This window comes from Theobroma umbraticum, unplaced genomic scaffold, assembly GCF_002168275.2.
Source record: "Theobroma umbraticum cultivar Fairchild unplaced genomic scaffold, ASM216827v3 scaffold_146.0, whole genome shotgun sequence".
Taxonomy (NCBI): Eukaryota; Viridiplantae; Streptophyta; class Magnoliopsida; order Malvales; family Malvaceae; genus Theobroma; species Theobroma umbraticum.
In genome coordinates this window covers 7724024-7744177 of record NW_018397265.1, presented here as the reverse complement: position 1 = coordinate 7744177, position 20154 = coordinate 7724024, and the positions used below count along the sequence as shown (strand labels likewise).

The window sequence follows — 20154 nt, the reverse complement described above, 5'->3', positions numbered from 1 at the left end:
TGGGGGTTGATCCTTGACCTGCCAGTCTCGATGGGTAGGACTACAGACTAGTCTAAAATACTGGCATGCATCAAAGTACTACAACTGCAGGATCCCTAGAATCAACATAATTTTTGGAAGGAGCTATAGCAAGAACCAAACACAAATTTATGTGACCAGAGCAGGACATGCCTAACTGCAGTAGGTAGGAAGAGGACCGAAGCCCGAACTAGTTGAGAGGAAAGGCAAAACAAAAGAGAAAGACCATAGATTCTCAACAAATGGGCAACACTTCAGACATAAAAAACCTTAAAGGTTTTTAACCAATTCTATATCCTTCAATTTTTATCTGTCCGTATTCAGAAAACATAGCATTATCTCTAATTGCAAGTGAATTATAAAGATCAAATTCATTCTTTTATCCCAAAATATATATGTAACAAGCAGTTTTTCAGCAGGCCCTGAAAACTGGACATATCTCTATAATTTCATGTTAAACACAAATATCAAAATTCTGGTAAAACATAATCATCAAAAAAACACATTGTGCATATGTCAAACTGCTGCCAAAGGGAGAAAGAGTAAGTACAAGAAAAAATGAGTAGTCAGAGAATGAAATGCAAACAGATTGAAGTCATCCAAATAAAATCACACCATTGTTCCACCAAATAATCAGGATATGCAATTTTTAATGGCAATGAAAGTGAAACAATATAAAAGCTGCTGAGAAAACAGTGGTTTACATCCTATTGAATAAACAAACTAACCACAGCCAAATACTACGAACTGATATCAAAATATCAGATGGCTAACCATCACTCAAACAGAATGGAAAGACCCTTCAAATGTTGGGCCATAAGTTCCAATTTTGACATCAAAATTTATGTTGGACGGATAACACGGGACGTCCAACTTCATCTAAGAAGAAAAAATAAGTGCTCATAATATGATCTACTGGCAAGAGAAGAAAATGAAAGGAAAATTATAATGAAAAATATAAACATACATGGAAAAGATCAAATATAAGAGGGAAACACACATTTTTAAAAACATCGGCATACCTAATGCTGTTATCCGAGGAGCTTTCAACAAAATCTGCACCTTTGAAGTATGCCTACATAGCCTTTTTATATGCAAATTGCATTCCACTTGATTTCTTCAAATTAATTGTCCAGGTAAACTCTACGCAGGCAATTTAATGAAACGAATATTCCTTTAACCCATTAGGGAATCGTATTAATTTCCTTCCAGTAAAGCACTAAAAACACGTCCGTTTAACTTGTTTGTTCCAGCAGGATTATTAAGTCACTTATCTCTTTTCCGAGTACGGACAGGAAGAATATGCAATAAATAAATTAGATTTGCTAAAATTTACCATATTATTTACTTCATCCTTATCTGTATGAATGATATCCTCTATAATGAAACTGAAACCTTTTCAAATAAAACCAAAAAAATGAAAGATGAAAGAAAACAGAAAATATTTTCCTTCTAATACAATTTTCATGGCAGTGCCGTATTTTCGGCAAGCATTAACTCATTGTTTCATCAGCTTACCTGTCAACTGATTATAGACAAAGGAAGAAGTTTAAATTATGCCACAAAAAAAACAACAGGCAATACGAAATTCAAACGGCTCACCTTATCTTCAATAATTACCAAAATCCTTACTCTACAAATCAAAAGGGCAAATGACAGTGGAAATCAGGGCATATGACTATTCATGGTGTCACCTTATCTTTAATAATTAATGGCATGCTAACTTAAAAATCAAGAGACAAGAAAAGATAGCAGAAACATTATTCTCCTCAGCATTTTACTTTTAGATTTGTATTTCATTTTCTAAAATTCTCCAGGAGTACTTTGTATCATTCTAACCTTATTCCTCAATAAATTAACTGCAATAAAAACAATTCTCAGTTTACATTATGTATCACTCCATGGTAAACTTTTGTTTATTGATTTGTCCCAAATGGGGTAAAATATGACTACAAATTAACAAGACTGAAAGAATTTCCAATAAGAAGATTTCTTTTATGCCTTCTCAACTGTTTCATTAACTTAAGAACAGAAGATGATAGCCATGGAATTGTTTATAAGTAAGTTGAATTAATTCTATAGAGAATAACAACTTTAAAAAGAATCCAAAACCAGAAGAAACAAAACTAGTGAAAATTGGCTAACATCCAGCTAAGCTCCCTGAACAATTATTTGGAAACATGTCCAACAGTACAGATAACGCCTCCAGAAAAATTAAAAACCAAAAGACAGTCAAATACACAGGAAAGCTCAAAATTCATTCCTAAGCCTCTAGATCTCAAAATTCCAAAGCAATGTTTATACATGCAGATATAAATACAGATATTAAAAAAACACATTATATTCAAATACATATGTATGTCGAAAGAGAGAAAGGCTACAGAAACAGAGTGATCCAAAATGTTACCTTTACAGAATGATCCAGCTTGAGCAACAGTGCTTTTATCCAACTCTTCAATGACACTGTCGAGCGAATTCCCTGCAAGAAAGATGATCATTTTTTTTTATCAGGAAAAAAAGAAGGGAAATAAAAAAACCAAACATGGTTGCTTAAAAAGCCCAAGAAAACTAAAAATCTAACAACCCCATTTTCCCATTGCTTCCCTTAAAGTTTCCCAAGCAACCAAACATACATGAAAGCATTGAAAAAGAAAAGAACCCTTCAACACAGAAGGGAAGCTGGAAAAAGAAATGTGGATAAAGAAAAACTTACATGAGGAAAAGAGCTCATAAAACATGAACGGAAAAGAATGTAGGAAGAAGCAGTTGGAGTTATGAGATAAAGAAAGAGAGAAACTTGGAAAGAAAAATGGTGCGTTAGGTTCAAAACTGGTGAGATTTGTGAAAGAGTTTTGAAGGTTCGAAACCGACTAAAACCCCAAGAAGAAAAGAAGGAAAAAGGATTGAAAAAATTTATTTTAAGGTTCCGTTTGGTTTGGTGTTTGGTGTTGGTTCATTCAACAAAGGAAGCTGCAAAAAGATTAAAACTTAGAATATGAAAGTCAAAAAAGAAACAAGATTTTGATATAGAGAGAGAGATGAGGCCACCCCAAAGTATGTACAGTTAGATTACACAAGTCTGGTTTGGTCTTACGTTATAGTCCTGAAGACTTTTGTCTTCCTTCAAATGCCCTTTCTCTTCAAACCTTATTGCTTTGCTGCCATTTTCTTCTCATCTGGTTTTTCTGCCGTTTTTTCTTCTTTTTTTTTTTGCTTAAAAAGAAAATAATTTCCAATTGTAATTGTTGGGTTTTGCTTTGTTGTTTTTTTCTTTTTGAATAAAGTTTTGCTTTGTTGTTATGTTATAATAAAAATGTTCCATATTTTTTCAATATTAAAAAATTATGAAATATAAATGTGTAATATAAAAAATTAAATATATTTAGTGTTTAAAAACGAAAAAAAAAACATTTTGAAACATCTTAAACAAAAAAATGAATAAAAACCTCCTTTTTAAAATTAAAAAAACTATAATAAACAATTATCATTTTATCCAAATCCGAATTTAGATTTTAAAAATTTTGAATGAACTCGACATTTAGGATGTTATCAAAAATCATAATTAATATAATCAAACCATTGTTACCAAAACAACTATATTCAAAATTCTAAATTGTCAAATGCAAAATATGATTCCATTTAAAACAAATGACAATATGAATCTAAACATTGAATCCCATTTTAAGATTAGTGCATGTATTAGACTATTTTTTAACAAAAATTAAATCCGAACCTCTCGTCCGATTCACATATAAATATTTCATTTAACGAAAAATATATACATTCAAATTTAAAAAGAAAAATTAAAATTAAATTCTTTTTATTGAATAAAAAATAGTATATTAATTAATTGAAAAAGAAAGTACAAGGAAAGGCAATGAAGGGTGAAATGGGTACTTTACCACAATCTTTATCTAGAAATATTTTTACTAAATCCCAAATTCCCAATCTTGAGAATGGATATTTATGGTTAGCTAAGACCTAAATTTGTAGGCACCAAAAGGGAGCTCTCATTGTCCCAATAAATAACATTATCCTTCAATTCTGTTCCTTTTCTCTACACCAAATTTCCTCATAATATAAAGAAACCATTTAGTGTACTAGTATGCTAATATAAAAGGTACAGTAATTGACCATTCCTTTTTCTTTCTTTTTTTTTTTTTAGAAATAAATTAATACATGAGGATAACACATAGGCCTGTCCCACATAGACATCATAAAATTGAATATTTTAAAGACCAACTATTATATAATAAAGTAATTAACTTTGATTATCCCTAATCCATGCGTACTCGGTTAAAGATTTCCTAAAATTATTCTATATAAATAAATTAAGTGAAAAGGATTAAATAAAGGGTGCTCAATCAACACGTTTTGTAGTTTTTTGTAACAACTCCTAACTTGTTTAAATTTTTCTCTCCAGTTCACAAACCCACAATTTGCCTAATATTATCTTAATACAAATTGTATTAAACTTATATTCATATTCATGGTCATATCTTTTGATGCTTATCCTCCATTTCCATTTTTTATAAAGTTTTTATTGTAAAAAAAATATTATTTTTAATTAAATAAAATTATCTATTTTTATACGTTTTGAAGTAATTTACTATTACAATATAAATTATGAAAGTGAAATCGGTGATATTTTAATTTAACTGTTAAAATTGATCATCTTAATGTAAATAATTTTAAATTCAGATTTTATCGATGATCTGTCCCGATAACATCCGTGATATTTGAATTGGCTGGGATTAGGTTAACATGCACTTGATGATGTGAATGTAGAGATGTTTGAACCGTACAAATTAGTAGAATGGAGGATGGGTTGAACCAGCTGGTGCAGGGCAAAGGAAGGAGCCGACAGGGCACGCGGCTGCTCGACCACGGCATTTCCTCTCTGGCAAAACACTGGCATCCATCACAGTGCTTGGATTTTCTTTTTGTTTTTCTTTTTGGTTTTTGGATAAGATGCCCATCAGCATTTACACGCCTTTCCCTCTATTTCTTTTACCATCTTACCCTTCCCCTCAATATTTAATATTACTCTTTCATATTATATTTTCAAAATAATACCAAGTTGGGAAAAAAAAAGTACATTATCGCTTAGTTGATTAGTTAGATTAGAGAATTTGTATTGTCTTATTATAATCATGCGTATTTACTATTTAGATAAGATATTTATAATTATATGAATAAATTAAATATTTCAATTTATTAACTGAATGATGAAAGAATATGCTTACTATATTATTGTAGCAGGTGGTGTAAAAAATACTAATGTCATGTACTATTTTATAAGAACAGAAGAAACTCTTTTCGAAAAAACAAAGAGAATGGCAGAAATGTAATTTAGAAGTGAAAGGAGGTCCGTCCTATGGTTACGGAGTCCAATGTGGATAAAATGTAGGGGGACAAGGATCTTTAAATGCAGTCCCCACCCAACTCTTTCCATTTTCCTCATATAAATCTAATCCCGTTTCCTCTCCACCCCAAAATCTCGTACGGACCCCGCTCCCCTTCCTTGTCACATTTTTATTTTTTAATAATAATAATAATCTATTTCTATGTTATCTTAAAAGTCATGCCTAACTCATGGGGCCCATCTCTCCTACGTTTTTGTCAGTCCACATCATCACCCTCCTTCCTTTTTTTCAAGTTGCTTCTTTACTTGCAAAGCGAATATCTTAAACATAATAAAACTCTATTAAATTTTTAAGGGAAAGTATTTAAGTTTTTTTAAATTTTAATTAAAACTCTATACGAATTCATTAATCATTAGTAAATCTAATTATTAATATAATTTTATTATTTATTAATTTTAAAAATTATTATATAAGTTATATTTTTTTTATAAAAAAAATTAAAATCAAGGAGATCGACCAGTGAATGACAGTGCACTAGACAGTCACATTGTTTGAGAAAAAAAAAATATTTTAGTTTTATTATATTTTTTATTAATATTATTAATATTTTAAGCTTTATTATTTATTTTAAAAATTAATAAATTAAAATTTAAAAAATGTAAGCGTTTTACTTTAAAATTTATGTTCACATACAATCCTATTTTATCCGAATTTATTTATATGATATCTTAATTTTATTTAAATATATTGAATAATATTAGATATTGTAATTATAGACTTTTTTTTTTTCATGGACATTGAATTAAAAAGAATGAAGGGAAAAATGGGTCTAAATATTTTGAATGGAGAGAATGTTATTATGTAGACTTGGAGGGCTAGAAAGAGGAAAGAAGAAGGAAGAAAATGGATGGGAAAAAGGAAGACAACATTCTAACTAAAAAAATAAAAAAGATTAAAGATTTATTCCATGAGTGAAGCATGACGCACAACCCCGAAAAAAGGAAACGGCCTGCTCTCATCACTCACTTTACACGAAATCAACACGTAAGATTGGGAAAACAAAAGGGTCTTTTTTATTAATAAATAAATATTGAAAAATATAGAAATCCAATTATATACCCACAAAAAAAAAAAAGGAAGAAAGTCTAAAAGGAACCAAAGAAGTTTTCTTTGCAAGTAAAAATGGGAATGGGACCCGCATTATCCGGTAGCCGTGTTTCACGGCTAGGTGTCGTAATTGGTTTGCAAAGGAGCTCGGCTCCGGTCCTTATCCGTTAAAAGAGAAAAAGGTCATCTACGTGGGTCCCCCTCTGTGTCAAATGCTCAGCTCTTATCCTTTAGTACTATGTTTTTCAAAATTTTTGTTTTTATTTTTATTTTATTGGGTTTAATTTTAAATGGTAGGTTTTGATAGTATAAATTTGAGTTCCTAAGAATCGGTTTCTGTTGAACAGGAAGAATGAAATCTGTATTATACTTCTTTTCTTGTTAACTATTTCATGATTTATTATATTTAAATAAATTTTTAAATTTTTTTTAATTAAATAAATTTCTAATTTTAATGTAAAATTAACCAATTCTTTATTTTTTTTGATAATTTTTTGTCTATAGAATACACGATATGATTTAATAGTGGAATCATGTGGCAAATCAAATCCAGAATTATCGATTATTTGGTTACTAACCGAGATCGATATCGAATGGTGACCGATGACAAACAATCAACAATAATAATATGTTATTTTAGATTTAAATTATGTCATATGGCCACCTTAGCTAGTCAAGTACATAGTTGAATAAATGGTGTTAAGAGTTATGTGTTTCGTTCCCCTTCCTCCACATCGTGAAGCTATCTTGAATGGCTGGTGTAGAACAACAAAGCAAGAAGCTTTTCTTTCGGCACATTTGATGATGAAGTTTAAAGAGAAAGAAAGGGATTCAAACATTAAATTTTCCGACTTCTTAAAAGAAATGATAGCCTACTAGCTTTGCTTTTCAAGAAAGTGTTAATGGGTAGGAACATGGACTCGAGAGACCGTCATTGCTAGATTTTGCATACATTGCTTTTACGTCAAAGGATATCATATCCTATTGGATGATCGCCCAGGGTGAAGAACTCTAACTTAGAATCCAAGCTTTATGAGTGTTAGGCTTCGTTCTAATCCTTAATTATTTATAAAAACAGTAATCTTAACTCATAAATGATACCTTATGTTCCCATCAATGAAACTTTCCTCACCACCCATGATCAATCAAAGTCTCTAAGCTAACGAAAAGATAACTTGAAATAGCATTAAGACAAGACCAATGCATGGAAATAAGAGCAAGGCCACTTATGATGGATGGGAGGTTAAGAATATCAAGAAAATCCTGGAGAATATTTGTATTTATATCAACCCAAGGTCTTGATTTGCACTGATTTTTATCAACTGTTGATTGTATGTTTCGGGATTGAAGTGATGGTATGTTCATCCCGATCAACCTCGTTTTCTTTCATCAATATCTTGAAGAATTCAATCTTGATCTTGTTGTTTCTAATAAACTAGTTCAGGTGGAAGATTCCATTTCCATTATTCTAACTTCTTGTCAGCTTCTTGTTGCATTTTGTTTACTTTTAACTTTACTATTGGGAATAGTTTATCTACAATATCCTCATGGTTGAAAGTCAAAATCCCAACATACCATTAAACTAACCAGGATCTAACCTTTCTGACATTTCCTAGGAGTAAAAAAGGCCGACACATTCCAGCCAGAGCAGCGCAGCTCCCGGCAACCGCCACTCAAATAAAAAACAAATACAAAATGCCAGGGCCAGGTCCGCATCTCATGTATGCAATGAACTCGGGCCTAGCTCTCACCCACCTCACCAAGGGGCGTTTTACCCCTCACCACACCCTTACCTACACTCTCAACGCCTTCTTTGGCCCTGACATAGGCTCCTTCTCAGAGTGGCTAAGCTCCACTCTCTTTGCTGGATCTTCCTTTGTCTCTTCTTTAGCTGACGCAATTCATCATCCTTTTTATTATGTGCTGATTCTGGGGTTGCCTTTGTGCGTCTTCTACTCTTGGGTGTCAAGTTTTTTGGTAAAAAGAAGTGTTCTTGATTCTGTTTCTGGGGTGAGTTCAGATTCTTTAAAGTTGAGAAAGTTTCTATTTTTGGTGTTGTTTATGGTAGGAAATTGAAAAACCGTTTATTCAATCTGGGGTTTTGATAATTGATCTTATTTATTTCTTTTACAGTAGGTAGCCAATCAGTTGAGCAGGATAATTCAGTTGGTTTTATGTTCTTGTTCATTGAATATGGAGTATATTCTTGTTTTGGGCCTAATTGAGCTGATTTGAGCTTTTCTAGAGAAATTTTGTTTTTTCTTTCCTGCTCAAGTTTAATTAGGGTTTTCCACATAGCGTCTTACCGTCGTTTATCTTCTTTTGCTGACTGCTCTAACTTTTTGCACTTAGAGTGGAATTCCAGTCTAAATTGCGTCAAGATAGAAAAAAAGCAGCAAAAACCTCAGACTTTAAAGCAAAATCCTGTTTAAACCATCAGACCATAACCCAAATAGTTAAGTTTTGTTATTGTTGTTTATCCTTCTGAAAATAGAAAAACAAAAATATATATGGTTACTTTCCTCCTCAAATTAGCTATTAGCCGGACATTTTTCCTTTCCTTTAGTATGTATTGTTTATATGCACTTTAAAGCCAATTGAAGTCTAATTATTGGTGAATTGTTGAGTTAGTTTCATATGGCACAATTCTGTAACAATTGTGATTGGCCAATGCTGTTAGTTCGATTGATGATGATGGTGCTCAACATAAATTAGCCGACTGCTGATGTTTAAGAACAAGTTACTTGGCCAATGCCATTTGATTCAGTTTCACTGAATAACTTCCATTGCTAAGTCTTGTTGTGTGTGGATTTTTCTTGCAGGTGCCACTTTCAAGGAGGCAATGCTTACTGCTGATATCAGCCGGCTCTTTATCACACTTTTTCCTTGACCACTTATTTGAGGTAAATTTTGGAAATTTTATTTTCTTGTGATGTGGCTAAGTTTATTAGATTTATTTATTCTATGTGTAATTGGCATGTAAGGGTGATAATGCAAAATGATGCCAGAAATTGTTGCAAAATAGATTGCTAATACCGAGGAAATTGATGTTTGAGGAAGTTATCTGCTAAGCTTGAAGAATGATAAAACTGAAACAAAAGGTTCGAGGTTAATGATTATTTTATCAGGGGTAGAAGGCTAATGATTTTATTATTGAGGGATGGAATTGCAGAAATTACTATTTTAAGAGGGCTAGCTGTCATTGCTGTGGGCTTATGACTTGAATGCTATGTGGTAGGTAATTGTGAAGACAAAGTGAGAAGGAAATGAGATTGGAAATCTTTATTGCTTTTATGTATGCTGGTCACATGGATCTAATCAGCCTTTCCATTCTCACATTAAGATTTGGAAAGAACAGAGATCTATACATTTATTATAGGTTTCTGGAAAGTTAAAATGTTGAAAACCGTAGTATATAAATATATGAACATGGTCACTATTAATACTTTAGATGGTGCAAAAAATTTCTTAAGGATGAAGAATTCTGTTTCTCTTTAGGAGAGCCATGATGAACTTATCGGGCATATTTGCTACGTTGACATCATAATTCTGATTTAGTGGCTTATTGGAGAAGATGGTGTAACTGTTGTCTTGGCAGGGCACATTAGAGTACCGGGTGCTAAGATGGATCAATGGGTTGGCAGTGCGTAAACACTTGTACAAAGAGCAAACATAATTGGTTTAGATTTCGTTAAGAAGATAATTGCTTGTTCATTGCTTATTCATGGTTGTTTCACCTTGAAATAGTTAGATATGATTGCTTTACAAGATTCTTTACATAGCAATTGATGCGATCCTGAGTGTGCTTTCATTTGTTTTCCAGTTGGCTTCTTTGAGATGAATTAGTGCAACTTCTCTGTATTCTATAACTTGCTGTTGGACCTATATCATAGATAGGTTGATCTCAATGTTTCATACACGTCTGCTTGAAAATCCTAACAGAATGATATGTCTTTTATTTTCTCTTCATCATTGCTTTTGCTTTAAGTTTATAGACCTTATGCAAATATAAATATACAGGAAAATGGGCGCTCATCCATGTATACTTGGATATTAAGCACTGGTTGGTGGATAAACCGTGCACCTGTCAACCCAGATGCTGTCATTGTAGTTGGATTGCTATGCACTTGGTTACTTGGTGGCTTCATTTACATCAACAGGTTCTTATTTCTCAAATTTTATATGTTTGTTTGATCATATTATTTCAACTTTGAGTGAGATCCTTGATAAACTGCTATTGTACTGCTATCCCGATTGCAGAGCGAGGTTGACAAAGTCTACCAGAAAACAATCATATCAGTCAATGAAACTTATTTTGATCATTGCAAGCCTCTACTGCTTGTGGTGTGCAAGCCAAGTATACTGGGTCAATCCTCGTCGGCCAGCAGTTGGTGAAGAAGCTGATCTTGGAGTCCTTGTTTTTTTGGCTACCTACTTTTTTCTTCCTCACTGCCTGTGTATATTGTCCATGAACTCTGAGGATATTCATACAGAGCAGCTCCCACTTTAATTGTATTATCAAAGAGAGGTGATCGTTTATATTTTTGTTTGTTTTCCTGTAAGAAGGAAATGTGTTATGCGGAAAATAATGTACATAAGGAAATGTTTTATGCGGAAAATAATGTACATACTCTTTATAGAAATCTGATACAGAGCCATAATTTTTGTTATTCTGATCCCATATTTGCTTTGACATATATGAGTTATTGTAACAAATATTTTGCATGAGGAAAAATTCTAATAATACTGGTATGTTCATTGTAAGATATTTAGCAATTTTATGCTGAAAAGAAATGGAGTCTGCTGGTATGATTTCCTCATTTGGCATTTTCTCTTGCTAGTGCATGCAAATTGTTTGGCCTGTAGATATGCCTAACGTTACTTGTATGGAGCTGTTGCATCAAGAACCTGCAATTGGTGATGGTGTTATGATGATGAGAAATCACAAATTGGATTTTATCAAACGAACAAATTCAGAATCAAAGTCCTTTTAAGTATTTGTGGAAATGCATGGTCTTTGGCATGGATTAATCCATCTCTGCGATCCCATAACTACTCCCACAGATGATGTAGAGCCCTGATTGCAAGGATAGGCTCAATCCATGTCCCTCTACTGTCATCAATAATGCTTCCAGTCGGAGCTGAGACTAAACAATCATTATTTACCTTAACTTGCCCTTCTGGGGGTGGTTCCCATCTAATTAGTATTGTATGTTCCAGTTTTTACAGACCTTTTGTGCCCATCACAGCCCATAACCCCAAAATTTTTGTGTTTTCCCCCCTCTCTGCTGTTAATTTATTCTCCCTGGTGCTTCACTACCATTAGGTACTTCCAGTTCTATGTCCCAGCTCATCAACCATAACCATGTTTATGAGAATTATGTTGGGATTGGATCTCACTAGATAAACTGTCAGATTGGAATACCACTATGGCAACTTCTTGTCAAAAATTGGTTTAAAGTGTAAAAGGAGACAAGGAGAGGATTTCCTTTTCCTAGTCCAGTATTATCACATTATTAAACCAGTAATATCAAGTTTCACATTTTTATTTTGATGTGATTTATCTGGGAACAATTTCGTGACAAACCATGAAGTAATTGCGAGGGGAAAAGAAACCAGAATGGAGCTTTAAGATTCATGAACAATTGAACAATTGTGCACCCATTTGAATCCATTTCAGAACTTGAAAGGGCTCAGTTCAAAGTTTAACTCGGGTGCATGAGATATTCAATTATTAAAATGAAACTGCAAATGGCAAATGGTCAAATTCAATGCTTCTCAATTCCATAGCCATAAGCAGCTGATCAGATTTTTGAACCAATCATCTTAATGGTGAAAGATGGGAGACAGAATGCTGCAGCATGAATCTGCATTATTGAAACCAAAATAAAGAGAAAAGAAATATAGAAAGTAAGCTCATTGGAAAAAAAATGAAACATAAAAAAAAAAAAATTTGGGGGGGGGGGGAGGGGGGGGGGGGGGGGGGGGGGGGGGGGGGCGGGGGGGGGGGGGGGGGGGGGGGGGGGGGGGGGGGGGGGGGGGGGGGGGGGGGAGGGAGGGGGGGGGGGGGGGGGGGGGGGGGGGGGGGGGGGGGGGGGGGGGGGGGGGGGGGGGGGGGGGGTGGGGGGGGGTGGGGGGGGGGGGGGGGGGGGCGGGGGGGGGGGGGGGGGGGGGGGGGGGGGGGGGGGGGGGGGGGGGGGGGGGGGGGGGGGGGGGGGGGGGGGGGGGGGGGGGGGGGGAGGGGGGGGGGGGGTTTGGGGGGGGGGGGGGGGGGGGGGGGGGGGGGGGGGCGGGGGGGGGGGGGGGGGGGGGGGGGGGGGGGGGGGGGGGGGGGGGAGGGGGGGGGGTGGGGGCGGGGGGGGGGGGGGGGGGGGGGGGGGGGGGGGAGGGAGGGGGGGGGGCGGGGGGGGGGGGGGGGGGGGGGGGGGGAGGGGGGGGCGGGCGGGGGGGGGGGGGGGGGGGGGGGGGGGGGTGGGGGGGGGGGGGAGGGCGGGGGGGGAGGGGGGGGTGAGGGGGGGGGGGGGGGGGGAACTAGGGGGGGGGGGGGGGGGGGGGGGGGGGGGGGGGGGGAGGGGGGGGGGGGGGGGGGGGGGGGGGGGGGGGGGGGGGGGGGGGGGGGGGGGGGGGGGGGGGGGGAGGGGGGGAGAGGGGGGGGGGGGGGGGGGGGGGGGGGGGGGGGGGGGGAGGGGAAGATGGAGAAGTGAAGAATAGAGGGGGTTAAAAAGACTTACCTCAGAATTGTAAAACTTTGGTGGTCCTGCTGCTACACCAAGAGTGTTCTGGATTTAAAGGATTGATTGGGTGTTTGAAGTCTACTGCTGGCCCCTCAGTGGAGCAAAGCATGAATCCAATTACCCCACTGAAAATGAAAATTGACAAGTGAATGCGTAATTGGTATAGTCCTTATGAAATAAAACTTTTGCTAAGGACAAATTTTAGAACTGTTGTGTTTGCAAACCAAGTTCATGCCTGGCATATGCAGGAACTGTTGTCCAAGCATAATTAACAGATCCTTTGAAAACTTTGCGACAATTTGCCACTGCATGTGCAAGGTTGAAATCTTTCTGCCATGGACCTTCTGCTGGGCATGACATGACTCCACCAGGGCGAAGAGCCGTTGCCACTGATCCCAGGAAGCGTTTATCCCCAAGTTCTACTGCAATAGGTCCTATATGATAACCAAGAATGCATAGCTTGAGAACATGGGAAGCAGTATTTTGAATATAAACAGCAGTTTAGCAGTTTTAAACCAGATGAGAAAAAGAGAGGCACCCATCTCCTGGAATGCATCCAAATAACGGCGTCATATGTGCTGAGGATAGACTTGATGAATTCAACACCTGCATGGTTTTTTGTTTTGGAACAACTAAGGGAACAAAAAGCACTGTCCAAGAAGCTGGAAACCAGACAATTTTTCCAATTGTTATTCATTTTGGCAAGCGATACAAAACAGCCACGTTGCTTACCATTGCCTATGTGTACATTCACCTGGATCCTCGTATCCAACTGCTATTCGGGAAGAATTTCTCTGTAACCTGAAACGTCGAGGATTTACAAAACTAAATCATAAAATTGAAGGTCCACCTGATTTGATACTTAAAAATTTTTCAAAATGGCCTTGGAGACTGCAAAACTGTAAGATGAACTTTGATTTTACTCACCTCAATAACCATTGCGTCAAGTTCGCAAATATCAATCTGCTCCACAGAAGGATGACGGGATAGTTCTCGTAGAATACCACCGTCTCCTCCTCCGATTACCAGAACCTGAAAGAGGAAGGAAACTGAAGTTTCACAGGGTACAGAATTCACCAAAACGGAAAACAAGAAGATCATTTGTCAGAAAACCTTGTTTGGATTCGGAATCGAGCAAAGAGGAAGGTGAGTGAGCATTTCCTGGTAAGCAAATTCATCCCGCTCGGTGAGCTGAAGAGATCCATCGAGGATGGCAATCTTGCCATGGTTTGACGACTATATATATATATATATACCAAAACAAAAGTTAAAAAGAAAACCTGAATTTGTTAAAGATAGCCACGACACGGTAGTCTCTGGTTTGTTTATTTTTGGAAACTTTTCTTTTGGTCTCTTTCCCAGTGCTTTCATGGCTGAATGTTATGTACCTGAAATACAAAAAGTTCCTGGTATTCTGACTTTCCATGAAACAAGGTCTTCTCTATTTTGTAGAGCTTTGCCTCCCCTGCAAATAATTTACAGAACTTGTTGAGTCATCAGCCACTAAATCTCAGCTTGCATTCACTAGCCACTAGTCTATCAACCAAGTCACATCATATATCTAGGAAAACATACATTCTACTTATAATAAAGCTGAATCGATGTTGACTTAATTATAATATTTATTTGCTACAAACTAAATCGTGTATAATTTAATTAAATTAGGATAATATGATATATTTTTTAATCTTTCTTATATTGTTAAATATTTTATGATATTACAAAATTATTTATAACCATTGGAGATTTTTCTTTGTTAAAATACAAGGATTTACAAGATTTTAGCAGTGTAGTATGTAATTAAATATATTTCTCTTTTAATATTTCAACATGTAAACCTCACGTGTTGAATAGTTGAAGTACCAAAATGTAGCTAGGGGTGGTCACCGGTCGGTTTTGTCGGTTTCGGTTCGATTTTGATTTAAAACAGATCAAAATTTTTTTCCCTATAACGACCGAATCGCATATGATGCAATGTCGGTTTTGGTCGATTTTTTAAAGCTCGGTTTCGTTCGATTTCGGTCTAAAGAAGGGCCCCTGGATTAGGAATCGGGGGAGGGGGGAGAATCAAGTCGGGACTCGTGGGGGGGGGATTTCGTGTAGGTCGAGGGTGGGGGAGAGGGATTAGGTCAGGACCGAGTGGGGGGGGAAGTAGTGAAGTGCCAGGGCCGCTGGGCGGGGCCCATGGGTGATTTGAAACAAAAGAAAGCTCGATTTTTTCAGTAGGTTCGGGGGAGGGAGTCCCCCCGACGACAGAGCCGATCAGCCGAGATGGCGATCGGCACAACCGACGGTTGCAAAAACAACCGTCGGTTACAATAACCGACGACGGTTACGGTCGGTTGGGCGGTCCCAACTGACCATTGCCCAATCCTAAATGTAGCCATTGCCATGGAATTCCCCTTGGAGAAGTATGTAATGCAAGTAAGTATACCTGGCCATTCTCGGAGAACATTAAAATACCATCCAGGTAGTTGACCAGATGCACCAGGGATTATTTCATAGTGCATCTCGAGATCATCAGCCGCTGCTGAGGACTGGATAGTCTCATGTTCACTCGCAAAGCCACCTGCTGCCAGTTCCTTCTTGTGTGAATTGGTGGATTCCTCAGCCAACCCGAAGCCATCATCTGCTCCAACATTCAATCCTTCCATACTATTTATGAACTCGTAATTTTGCAAATGTCAGAGAACTTACAGCTCAATATGCAGTTGCAATACCAGCTCTCGCGCGAGGGCATTAAATAGGCCGACCATCTCCATATGCTCCAGGACAATTTTTTCTGGCACGAGCTGAAAATGCAAGTTGGTCCCGCTTGAGCTTTCCTGGCTGGTAATTTGCAACCTGCCAGGTTATTTTTGGGTGGGTCTGAATATTTTGTTCTAGCCTAGCTAGCTACTTCTGGTCAGCTAGTATATCAAATTACTTGCAAGTAACTTTCATTAATGCTTTGTTATCTCAATAATGGGTCAGACTGCTCTGGCTCTTTCTATCCGAAGAATATAATTATAGGTGGCATAACACTGGTACTATGCAGTAAAAATTTTTATCACTCTACTTATTACATATCAAAATCAAAGTGAAACTATACCACTCCTGTTCAAATCCTCTAAAACGTTTCCATAAGATTGAAAAATAATATTTTGCATATTGTAAACTTAAAATCTCAACTAGTAAGGTTACAAATCCAACACATTTTTTGAAAAAAAAAAGACATATTTTACTTTTATTTTTTGTTAAAACAGGTAAAAAACTAACAACCCAATTTTCAGTATATTCAATATTTATGTCTTTTTTTTTCAATTAAATAACCTATATTGTGACAGAAAATTCTACAATAGGATATTCAATTTCAATTACTAGTTAAAACAGCTAACAGGCGATCGGGGCCAGGGGGATCCCTGGTTGCAGAAAGGATGGGATGTAAGAATGGCCATCAGTTGGCCATGGATGAGAATCTTTGAAGATCACTTAAGGGACTGACGCTGGACCACAAATCATATCGTGTTAATCAAACAAATCACTAATAAGCATGCAATGCGACGGAACAAAGTACAGAGTTAATTAGCTTTTCAAGCTTCATTTTATTAAAATGGTGATAAAAAATAATTTCATTTCTATTAAATTTAAAATATATAAATATAATAAAATTTTATTTATTTATCATCAATTGATTTTAAATTAAATATCTATTTTGAATCAGATACATTAATTGAAAATAAAATTTATCAATCAAATCATCAATTGATTTTACGTTAAATGTTGGTTATAATTCAAAAGCATTAATTGCAAATAGAATTTATCAGCCAATGGCTTTAGCTAGACAAGCGTCGGTGTTTGTGCAATGGCAGCTTATGCAAAGTGATACTCACATGTGCAAATCATGCTACAAAATATATGTTGAGTCACCTTTCTTTGTCATGTGTATTTCCAATTTCGTACCATAAAAAAATTGTGGAGTTAGTTTAATTAGCTAATTCAATTATACTTCTATATTATAGATATATAATTTTTTTTAATTAAGAGAAGAGAATTCAAACCTTTCTTTTTAAGTGAATGGAATATGCATTAACCAATTAACTAAATATTTTAGTGCAATATAAATATATAAAGATTTGGACCTATGAAAATCACATCTTACTAATCTTATTATTATATCTTGAATGCTATGAAATAAAATTTTAAATTCTAATCATTTGAAACATCCTTTTAAATACAAAAATAGATTAATATACAATATATGTTGCAAATAAACAATAAAACTGTTGTATCTTAATTTAATATACATTTTTATATCAATATATCTGTCAATTTTAATAATATACTGCTAACATTATTAACATTGGTAACCAGTATCTTTGATTGCATTTCCTCAATATGTTTTCTATGAGGCTCCTTTCTCCTGCCTAGTTTGTTTTTGGCCCTGCTGATTCTGACTCCCTTTGGCCGCTCCTGTTGTACTTGTTTTTGCGTGCTGTCTCCGCAACCCAGTAAATGGTCGGCTGTTCTGGTTGTCTTCAAGTTTCAGCTAGGCGGTTTGGCTGTTTTGCTGCGACTATCTTCACATCAGATGTTACTTATGATTTCTCAATTAATGGCTCTGCCATTGTATGTGGATATTATTGTCAGCGTCTTGGTGATTGTTAGTGTATTGCCAGCATTTTTGATGCATGTTTTGCTGGTGTGGTTTTTCTCTTAGTCGTTCTACCACCTTGTAGTCTTTTCTGTTACTGTGTTATGATGTTTCTGTCATTTCTACTCTTTTTTATATTTTACGTCGAATCTATACGTGTATCTCAACTCTTTTTTAAATCAATTTATTACGAATTTTTTATTTTTTAAATAAAAAGATCATATACATATATCTCTACTCTTTTTTGTATCAATTTATTATTAATTTCTTATCAATTCACGTAATTTATTAATAAAATCTACATCTTTTTGATTGACAAAAAAATTATTAATTTTATGACCATGTTTCAGTATCATTTATCTTTCATACATCTCTTCACAATTACAAAAAATTTGACATTTAATATCAAAATTTTTTAAAAAAATATATGTTGCAGCATTATTCTAGTTGCCAAAAAATAATTGTTGCTAAACATAATTAAAATTTTTTTTTTGCCTAAAAGAAGATTGATGAAAGAAGATATCAATGTTCACCCTTTCTTTTATTAAAAAAATTCATGATAAATAAGTTACTCAAACTTCAAAATCAGAATTATATCATACTATATAACTATTATATATTTAAAATTAACATCAACATAAAATCTTTAATCAAATTCAAACTTGAAACTATTTAGAATAAAGTGAAAGAATGTATTAATTGATTGAATCCCTATGAAAGTATGATAATATAAAGAGAAGTTGTTTGGAATTAAAAAAAATGTTATCCATAATAAAAATTGTGTTCACTTAAAATCTCACATGTTTTTATTATGACTAAATTTATGTGCTATGAAAAGTCCAGTTAAGTAAGAGACTTAGAATAATATATAAATTAATAAAATTATTTTTTTAAAAAAAATGCTCACGTATTTGGAGAGAATCAAATTACCCACGACCACTTTTGCTAATGTAACGACGAAATTAAGTGTCTTGTCCTAACAGACAGGAAAGCGAGATTAGTGCCCCAAAATTTTATCACGTTTTGTTCCTTTAGAAAGGTGCCCGGCCATATTCAACCACAATAATGGAGGCTGCTCTGTCTTCTCTACAATCAGAAGAATTCCATGTTCCCTATTTGAAGACAAATATCATAACTCTTTTCCCATTATATCCATCTTACTTAATGCTTATTAAAGCTGAGATTTATCTAAATCAGCTAATTTATAAATGAAATATTATGGCCGAATCAATAAATTAAACTATTATCAGATCAGGTGAAACGAAATTATTCAATTGATAATATTTTTTCTATTTTTTCAAAAAAAAAAAATTATTTTGATTGAATATTTCACAGCGAAATTAAGCAAGATAATTGACAGAGACAATAATGATAAGTAAAGCAAAAGGGTTTTTTTTTTAAAGAATTTCAAGATTTAAATGTTAAAAATTTTCATCTCTAATATCATGTTAAGAGAGATATTTTGACACTAAATAAAGTTTAATATATTGAAAAAAAATTCAACTTCTATAATTACTTTATTGTAAATTTATTTTTTGTTAAATTAAAAATTTAATTAATCTATCGCATGCGATATAAAAATAGATATTGACACAGAGATCAACATTGGCCATGCAATGCACTTAAGAAATCTGAACTTAAAACCCCACACGTACTTATGTCCATGCAGCTGAACTTAAAACCCCACATGTATTTATGCCCGTGCAACTATTGTTTTCAACCAATTTAGATCTTCTGTGGATTCCTGTCGAGGCATATGAAATTTATGGTTTGGATTTTGAGTTCAAATTGGGAGGACCAAAGGCAATTTAATGTTAGATAATATCCCGCCAACAAGACGTGATAGGATTTTAAATAAATATTTAAAAATTGTCATACGAATATTTATAATAATGAATTCTTATGTGTTTCCATAATAAATTTTAATTATGCGTCGTATCTTGATTTACAAAATTTATAATTTTGGTTTCGATCTTTTTAGTAAGAAAAAGGTGTAATGGCTGAGAATAGGAGATGATACCAATATAATATATTATATTTAATGTCATTGTTAAACTTAATATTCATTTTATACTGTCAACATCCCACATAGAGCTACCAGTTGAAATCATCCAATCTAGGGTTTTTAGTGATTTCAGTAAAAAACAATTCGATCAATCGATTCTAGTTGAGGAGTCGGTTGATAGTAGTGGTTTGGACGGTTGACTGGTTCGGGTGTCGATGGGGAATCCTCCCCCTCAACACCGACTAAAAAATCAACTCTTATAAAACGAAAGGCTAAAGTCTAACCATCATA

The 20154-nt window shown here is 35.3% G+C and overlaps 1 protein-coding gene and 1 pseudogene across 2 annotated transcripts; one reads left to right on the top strand and one right to left on the bottom strand.

Annotated features, from left to right (window-relative positions):
* Positions 1–7955: 7955 nt before the first annotated feature.
* LOC110422586 (uncharacterized) lies at positions 7956–11134 on the top strand. Its single transcript, XM_021436564.2, has 4 exons — positions 7956–8501; positions 9314–9394; positions 10512–10651; positions 10752–11134. The coding sequence occupies exons 1-4, from the start codon at positions 8187–8189 to the stop codon at positions 10999–11001; spliced, it is 786 nt and encodes a 261-aa protein (XP_021292239.1). The 5' UTR covers positions 7956–8186; the 3' UTR covers positions 11002–11134.
* Positions 11135–12036: 902 nt separating this feature from the next.
* On the bottom strand, positions 12037–15925 carry LOC110422656 (spermidine synthase 1-like; annotated as a pseudogene). Its single transcript, XR_016351622.1, has 9 exons — positions 15660–15925; positions 14614–14690; positions 14339–14461; positions 14153–14257; positions 13958–14026; positions 13764–13831; positions 13461–13659; positions 13223–13350; positions 12037–12358 (listed from the first exon to the last, which is right to left on the bottom strand). The product of XR_016351622.1 is annotated as a spermidine synthase 1-like (transcript).
* Positions 15926–20154: the final 4229 nt, after the last annotated feature.